Source organism: Pollicipes pollicipes, unplaced genomic scaffold (assembly GCF_011947565.3).
Source record: "Pollicipes pollicipes isolate AB1234 unplaced genomic scaffold, Ppol_2.1 Scaffold_4881;HRSCAF=5763_pilon_pilon_pilon, whole genome shotgun sequence".
Classification (NCBI taxonomy): Eukaryota; Metazoa; Arthropoda; class Thecostraca; order Pollicipedomorpha; family Pollicipedidae; genus Pollicipes; species Pollicipes pollicipes.
In genome coordinates, this window is record NW_023596576.1 from 49,221,945 (window position 1) to 49,230,496 (window position 8,552).

The window sequence follows — 8,552 nt, forward strand, 5'->3', positions numbered from 1 at the left end:
TGAATGGATTTTTTTGCAGGCTTACCCTTACCCTCATCATTCAGATGTACCTAGCCAAAAAAGCAAACAGATGATTTTTTTCCAGTCATGATGCAATCAGCTCAGCAGCTGCCACCCGAGGCCCAGTCCTGGGTCATGAAGCAGGCAGGACAAGGTGGTAGCTGTTGCATGCTTATAGAGTATTTAGTTAACCGTTTCTCAAACAGCCTGGCTTTCCAGCACTTTGTTAGCTGTAGGTGCATGAGAAATCAGCAGTGATGTCTGCAGGTATACAAGTTTCATCCTACTACATTTCCCAGTCATATCACATTTCCCTGTCACCATAATCTGATTTCTATCTCCAGTCATGGCTAGTGTAGTCTGATGTGCTAATAAGTAAATCCAGCAGTACACCATGAGACATGTTTGCAACTAGAGATGCCTATGCATGAGCTGTTAGGATATTGCAATACATACTCCTGGATGTGCCTGCCAGCAATGTTCTGCTGTGACTTTGTTAGCAATGATTAATTGGTGATGGCCAGTGTGACTGCTCCCTTAATTTTAAAAATTTGATGTGATTTTGACAATTTATGAGCCTGTAAAATACCATGAAAGATGGTTCTTTGAGATATCAACATGTAATCCTGAGGCAGAAGGATGCTGCAAATATAAAAAATAGGGCACAGTGACATTGATCAGTCACAAAATTTTAAATATCAGTCACATTCATCCATTTTCATGAACATCATAAATGTCGCATTCAGCTATTTTGTCAGCTGTAGTAGTCCTCTTGTGTACAGTTTGGAGGGCATGCCCCCCCCCCCCCCATATCCAGACATACCATATCCTGAGTGGTACCCATCCCAATGTATATCAAAATGTTTTATGGCCCTGGTCTGGCCTGAAGCCAGCTAATGAACCAGTGCCAATTAGAGAACAAATGACACTTCCTCAGTGAAGCATCTTCTGCTGAGGTCATGCTCTGGTGATAAGCAACTGGTGTGCAATAAGTGCAGTTAGCATGAAGTGCACAGTTTATGGTCCACATTCATTTTGTGGTGTCTTTAATAAATTGATGGTGTTTCTGGCATTTACCCACAATGGCATGAATAAACTTATGCATGCTTCATAGAAGTGATACAACTAGACTGGATTGTTAGATCAAGTAAGACAATATCTTATGCTGTAGTGCCTGCCCATGAGTATTTTGATGTTGCCAACCATAATTTGAAAAACCAGCATGTATGTGAGGTGTTCAGCTGTGACTGTCATTGGCATATTATACATTTTTGGGTAGATATATGTATCTGTTAATATATTTTGTAATTTTCACGGTGGAAGAAATGGCAAGTTTCACTGCCTCTCGGTCTTCATGACACTGTCTTGCTAAAATATTCCCAAGGTATCAGCTTTGTTAATGTCCAGTCGATCTTATCGCTGACAATTTCCCAAGGGCATGCCCTACAATGTTGTTCTGGTGTAATCTGCAACACCTGATGCAAGAGCAAAACCCACTAGGTAGATGACAGATTTTGATGCTGCTGAATGCAAATGCTTACAGGTGCTCAATGCAAACGTCTTTTCACTTGAAGTTTTAAGATAGTCGCGTTTCCAGTGATGGCATGGCCCTGGCCGGTTTCTGACGCGGGCGGACTCGTGCCTGCGACGCCGTTCGTGCCGCGCCGTCGTCGCGTTTGCTCGCGCCCTGACGGCGCGTCCCTGTGTGTTGTGCCACAGCCATGATGAACTCGGCCCAGCCGCCGCCGCCGCAGCAGCAGCAGCAGCAGCAGCCGGCGCCCGACGCGGCCGCCGCCCCGCAGGCGCCTTGGTGGATGAAGTACGCCTCCAAGGGCGTGGGGGCCATCGGCGGACTGAGTGAGTGCCGCGCCGGCCGCGCGAGGCACCTCCGGCCGCGGTATTCTCCACCGCGGCGCCGGAGGTGAAGCTCGTGTCAAAATCACTTCAATCGCTATGTCAAAGTCGCTTCAGAGAGGGTGATCGTGCCTTAACGTTGGGAGCATCACATTCGAAGCTGATCTCCATGGCCCGCCTTTTGGCTGATTCGCCGGCCCTGGGGGCGGCGCCCACCGCTAGAGCTGGACGGCCGCGCTGGCCGTCCCTGCCGTTAGTGCTGGCGCGCGCCGACTCTCCGCCACACGGCACGCCGGTGCGGCGCCGACGGCCGGTGACGCGTGCGACCCTCCGTTTCAGTCGCCATCGGCCTGGGCGCCTTCAACTGTTTCACGCTAACGCCGCTGTACCTGGTGGCTGGCATCTGGCAGATGTGAGTGGTGGTCCGGCCGGGCGCGGGCGGCGCGCATGTCTCCGTGTGCCGGGGCTCTCCGTCGGTAGCTCTCCGTCGGTAGCTCTCCGTCGCTAGCTCTCCGTCGAGAGCTCGAGAGCTCGACGGCACAACTGGGAGCTAAAGACGATTTACAGATGCATTTCGTTTTGTTATAAAGAGGGCTTAGCCCGGACGACGTCGGCACGTTCGTCCTGTGGCACATGCACACTATGGTGACACTGGTTCGGTGTGGGCTGCGCTGGCCTGCGCAAACACGACAGTGGCAGGCGGGGGCGAGGTCGCTGGGGCGTGCCCTTCCTCGCCCCAGCTGGGAGAGGCTGAGACGGGCCAGCCTCCGACTGACGCCAACCTGCGACCGCCGCCGCAGGATGGCCGGCTTCGTGGTGACGGTGCTGGAGGCGCCGTTCCTCTGCATGTTCATCGACTTCGTGCAGACCGCGAGCAAGAAAATGGATACGTTGTCGCCCTTCTTCAAGGGCGGGCTGTACATTGGGTTAGTGTCCGCACGCCGTGCGCTTTACAATCTCGCCGAAGTGAAATGTGATCTGTGACGCGTTGATAACGAACCCTCTGCCGAGCCAACGTGCCCTTCATTCAGCTGGACTCCGTGACGACACTTTTTGTGCGCCGAGTCCGTGTCGTCAGCCTTATCGATGTTTTCGGCATAGCCTTTGAAATCTGCTGCTATCAGCGCTCCTCAGATAACGGCTTCGACATACTATGGCCGTGATTAGATGCCGACGCACCGTTACAAATGTCACTAGACATGCTTATTTTGATGGGGCCGATTCGATTCAAAGTTCCGTTACATACGCCACGTGGAATGCTTGTATCACACTCATATTCTACAGGATACCGTGTTTGTGTGTGGCCCGCGTCGCCGACGAGACCGCATCCGGTCGGCCGGGACCCGCGGGCGGCTCCGGTGCCGTCCCTCGTGCCCGGCCGGCTCGCTTGACGGCGCCGGCTCCGGCTGTGTTCCAGACTGGCCATCCCGGCAGTGCTCATGTGCGGCACGGCCTCCATCATCATCGGCTCGGGCCTGATCTTCGTGGCGGGGGTGCTGAACGGCCTGATGGCGCTCGGCAGAAAGTGAGTCGCCCGGCCGTCTGGTCGGCGTGTGTCCGGAGCAGGCGCGCCTGTCTGACCTCCTGACCGACGCCCCGCGTCACTCCGATGTGCCCGTGCCGCCGCCTGGCCTGCGGTAGAGCACCGCCTGGCGCGTCCGTGTCGCTGTGATCAGGGATTAGTGGTCTGTTTTGTGTGGTGCTCACCAGACCACAGGTCATTCTGACGTCACCTCCTGGCTGGGGCGTCTCTTGCCATCGCATCCCCTCAGCTTCGTGTCGCACCCCGCCCACCCCACGCGTCCGGGTCAGCCCAGAGCTGAGCTGTGCGGCGGTCGGCCGTGCCGCCGGTGCGGCGCCGGCCCTCACCTCCGACCCACACCACACCAGGGGCAAGCTGCAGGACATGCTTGCCACGGCCCGCGGCGGGGCCGGCACTGGCGGCGGCGGCGGCGGTGGCGGTGGCGGTGCTGCTGCTGCCAGCTCCAAGCAGGCGCTGTTCAGTGACCCGGCCGTGTGGCAGGCCAACCCGTAGCGGCGCCACGCTCCCCGTCGGTACAGGCCCGCACCCCGTGTCACGGGGTCGGCATGACTGTTAGGCGGTGCTGGCTCGTACCCCTTGTCCCGAAGTCGGCATGAGTGTTAGGCCATACAGGCTCGTATGTTTTGTCTCGGTATCGGCATGACTGGGGCAGTACAGCCCCATGTCCCGGTCTCGATGTTGTCATGGTTGGTGGGCAGTACAGCCCCATTTTCTGGGTCTCGATGTCGTCATGATTGTTGGGGCAGTATAGCCCATACCCTGGGTCACGATGTCGAGATGGTTGTTGGTCAGTACAACCCCGTGCCTAGGGTCTTGATGTTATGGTTGTTGGCTAGTACAGCTCTGTGTCTTAGGTCTTGATGTCGTCACGATTGTTGTGGAGCACAGCCCCGTGCCCTGGGTTTCGATGTCGTCATTGCTGGGCAGTGCAACCCCCTGCCCTGGGTCTTGATGTCATGGTTGTTGGGCAGTACAGCCCCCTGCCCAGGGTCTTGATGTCATGGGTGTAGGGCAGTGCAACCCCCTGCCCTGGGTCTTGATGTCATGGTTGTAGGGCAGGTACAGCCCCCTGCCCAGGGTCTTGATGTCATGGTTGTTGGGCAGTACATTCCCCTGCCCTGGGTCTCGATGTCGTCATTGTTGGGCAGTACAGGCCCCTGCCCTGGGTCCCGATGCCGTCATGGTTGTTGGGCAGTACAGGCCCCTGCCCTGGGTCTCGATGCCGTCGTGGCTATTGGTTGGCGCAGGCCCGTAGGCCGTGTCTCTGCGTTGACACGACTGCGGGCTTACGGGACTGGAAGCGGCGGCACCTGTCGCGAGGGTCACCGCACGCTCAGGGATTGGGACGCCCCTCCGTATCCGTGACTGGCGCCGTTGAGGGCTCGGCCGCCAGCGCGGCCTGGTGCCAGCGGGCAGACGGCGCGTGACTGGACGTGCCAGGCCAGCTGGAGGCCAAGACCACGGCGGCACGCGAGAGCATGCCCGGAGCCGGTCGCGGTCCAGCTGTAGCCGCACGGTCGGTGGAGATGGCCGCGCGGTGCCGGGGTGACGTAGCCGGCAGCGGCAGCCGTCCGGCGCTGCTCCAGGGCCGCGGCCGCAGGCTCAGACCAGCTGGCGCTGATGTGTGTTGTGACTGGTATGTGTTCCGCAGGCGCTGTCGCCGCGAGCGGCCCCGTGCGATGCTGTATGTTTGCATGTGTTTGTCGTTGGCTCGGATGCCGCGCCGCACCGGACGGACGGCCCTCGCCGATGTGCTGTAGCTGCATATTCGTTGTTTATTTAGCGACGTGCTGCCTAGTTTGCACCCGGGCGGACGGCTGCTGCGAACCGTGCGGCCCTACGCCATATGTCTGCTGGCGTTGGTAGTGGCAGGGGAGGGGCCGACAATTGCTGAGGTGGACAATACTTGCTCTGCGTGTGGCCGCTACCCGTGTACCGTATGAGTTGTGCCGCGGACAGATTGTGAATGACCGCCGCTATGCAGGCCGTTGAGACTCGCCACTTCGAACCCGTTCACCGATTGGTGACGTGAGACCGGGGCTTCGATCCACTTCGTCTCAATTCGTTGACTGAACGGAGGACTAGTCAGTGACGTCACTGCACGGCACACGGCCGCAACACCACGGGCGGCGCGCCGAGCCCGCACTAGCGCCGCCTGGCGGCCCACGGGCCGTCTGTCGGCGTCGCGTGCTACGCCACATGCCGGCCGACCGCGTGGATCGCCTGCGTCCTCCACCCGCACGCCGCGAGAGCTGATATCAGACGGCGCGCGGCCCACTGATTGGCCGATTTGGCGCACTGCTGCGTTCCTGTGGCGGACGTGACCCCGTGTCGGCCGTGAAAACGGGCTCGCCATGCGTCGTGGTGTACCCTACAGGTGTATGGGGTACATGCTTTGCCGTCCAACTTTTCGTGTCGTCTCTTTGTCACATCGTGACTTCTATTACTACTGCTACTACTACTATGTCTGTATCCCTGTTTTCCTCCTCTGTCTGTTAGCGTTGAATATGAGGTATCGCGCAGGCATACACGAGCTCTCCCCGCTGGCTCCGTGCCGCCACCATGTCCGGCTGACCAGCGCAGCCCCGTGGCCGTCCGGTGTGCGTGCCGCCGTCTCACGCGCGCTACCGTCGGCAGGGCGTCTCGTAAGGAGATGATGGACAACGCGGCAGACAAGAACCCGATCGTCAACGAGGCGCAGCCAATGGCCACATCGTAAGGGGCGCCGCTCCGGACCGGGCACCGGTCTCTGGACCTGTCTCCGGCTGGACACCGGACCGGACTGGACCGGACATCGGTCCCCGGACCTATCTCCGGCTGGACACAGAATCGGATCGTCCCCGGCCGGACGCCGGGGCGGCGCCTGTGCCACCGCGAGCCCGGCGTCCGGCCGACGGGACCGGGTGCGCGGCACCGCCGCCGACGGCGCCCTGTCCTGGCGCCTCCCGTCGGCGTTGTCGCGCGCTGACGGCTATTTATTGGAGAGGGCCGCCGCCCGGTAGCTTCCCCTGGCATTGTTGGGTACGAGAGGCCCACAGGTGCCACGTGAACCTGCGGTATTCGTGGTGGTCGTTCTAATTTGATGGGGTAGCCCTGTTTATAGGCGATGGTTAACTCAACTAGCCTAGTGATGACAGCATATCCGAAGTCAATGGGATTGTCTGTGGGGTGCCGTCCTCGCGCGGCCACGTCTCAATAGCGATTGATGGACTTTGTAACCCATGTGCTACTCTCTGCCGTGTCTCCCTGCTGCCATGATGTTACCACCCGATGTCAAGAAACGGGGGCTAAGTATTCTATTATTCGTTCTGCACCTTGGAGTCGTACGACCTTGGCCGTGGCCGTCATCGCAGTCTGTGACGCGCGCCGTCTCCAGCGGTGTCTCAGGTACCTGTGAGTCAGGTACGCGCCGCCAGCGCGGGCGTGACTCAGATACCCGTCGCCGTGGGGTCGGCTGGAGACGGCCGCCCAGGCGCGCCGCCGACCTCGACCCGCGACCGGTCACGTCCTCACGGGGCGGGGGCGAGCGGGCCGCCGGCCCAGAGGCGTGCGGCCGCTGACAGGGCGCGCTGCCGTCTGTAGAGGCTCACCAGCCGGCCGCGCACGCTTAGTTTCCAGCTTGTCGCTCAGTCACGTAGCCGTAGCGAAGTCGCGACAAAGGCTTCGGCTCGACCTAGCGTTGCTCCGGTGGTAGCGCGGCGGGTGCTGTAGGTTGCCGTGTCCGGCCATACCACAGGCGTGTCGCTCAGACGCGGCGGCGACAGCGCTGCGACATACGCACCATCAGTCAGACGCGGTGGCGGCAGTGCTGCAACACAAGCGCCATCAGTCGTGCGCGGTGGCGACGAGGCTGCGACACACGCCATCGGTCGGTCGGACGCGGTAGGGACAGTGCTGCGTCACACGCGTCGTGTCAGATACTGTGCGGACAGTGCAGCGACACGCGCCATCGACAGGCGCGCGCGAGCCGTACCCGACCGGCGCGTCCGGTGTGACGTGTCCCAGTGCATGATTAAATCGGTTATCCCCAGCAATTGCGGTGATTTGGGCGGTTACGCGTCGTGTTACGGACCGGTGACTCTATCTTGCTGAAATGCTGCGCCTTTGGTGTTCTTCGTTGTAGTGTACTGTATACATTTTCGGTGTTTGGCGAGTGCTTTCAGGTGGTGCAGCTCCTAACGGGTGCTGGCGCGAGGTCGCGGCCCTCCCTGCGCCGGCCCGGTCACTCGCGGGCGCGCTCGGTCCGGTGCCCGGCCCGCGGCCGCGCTGACACGCGCCGGACAGCGTCCTCGGTGGCGTGACGTCACGCAGTCAGTCATCTGGTGGTGCTGTCGCCGCGAGCGGGCGCGTGCGGACGCCGCCGCCGCACCTGCGGCGCTCCGTTGCCGCGGACTGGCGGAGCCGCCGGTCGCATGGGCCCGTCACTGCGCCGGTAGCTGTGGTGTTCTAATCTAGCCGGTGTGTTCGGTGTCGTCACATTCCGACATATCCGGGCTGAGGGCCGGTTCAATACACGATCAGTTCCGGTAGCTGTGGTGATCTGGTCTAGCCGGTGTGCTCGGTGTCGTCACATTCCGACATATCCGGGCTGAGGGCCGGTTCAATACACGATCACTTCCGGTGGGTGGGCGTGTGACGGGAGCAGCCGTGTCAGGGCCGGCTCTGGCCGGGACTCCGCAGTAGTGGCCGGCAGCGGGCCACGCCGACGCCGGGTCAAGGTCCGCCGGGCGTCCGCGGTCTCCGCCCGACGGTATCACGGGGTATGCTCCTCATCAGACGTCACGTGACTCATCAGCGCCGACCGATAACGGCACGCTACGGCTCGTGCTTCGGTAGGATTGGCTTGAAACCGTTCATGAACGGACGGTTGGGAACCGACAGAAGGATGAGGCACTAACGCTCAGGCTGCAGCCGCTGAAAAATTAACGAATTCGTGAGGTTCGCAGATACCAGTGGTGGGGGTCAATAGTCTAGCCTTGGCAGTATCCACAACCGGGCAGCGAATGCGTCGCGCTGCTGACGGCAAGAGCGCCTCGGCGTTTGCTCCGGAGTCTGCCAAGGTGGAACGACGGGCGTTCGACCGAATGACGGATTCGTGGATGGGCGGGGTCGGTTTCAGCAATTGACCCAATCCTTGCCCTGCGTTGGCGACGTT

General features: G+C 60.2%; 1 protein-coding gene across 3 annotated transcripts in view; it reads left to right on the top strand.

Moving 5' to 3' along the window:
* Window positions 1-7,925, top strand: part of fwe (calcium channel flower) — a 10,456-nt gene extending 2,531 nt beyond the window's left edge. The window contains exons 2-7 of one of the 3 annotated variants that reach the window (XM_037224709.1): window positions 86-154; window positions 1,720-1,857; window positions 2,194-2,266; window positions 2,655-2,780; window positions 3,272-3,379; window positions 6,035-7,925. In XM_037224709.1, the coding sequence (XP_037080604.1) occupies window positions 88-154; window positions 1,720-1,857; window positions 2,194-2,266; window positions 2,655-2,780; window positions 3,272-3,379; window positions 6,035-6,116 (594 nt within the window). In that variant the 5' untranslated portion in view covers window positions 86-87 and the 3' untranslated portion in view covers window positions 6,117-7,925. Of the gene's footprint in view, window positions 1-85; window positions 155-1,719; window positions 1,858-2,193; window positions 2,267-2,654; window positions 2,781-3,271; window positions 3,384-6,034 lie in introns of those variants that run through there. The other 2 variants (XM_037224711.1, XM_037224712.1) reach the window with 2 other exon arrangements.
* The last annotated feature ends 627 nt before the right edge of the window (window positions 7,926-8,552 follow it).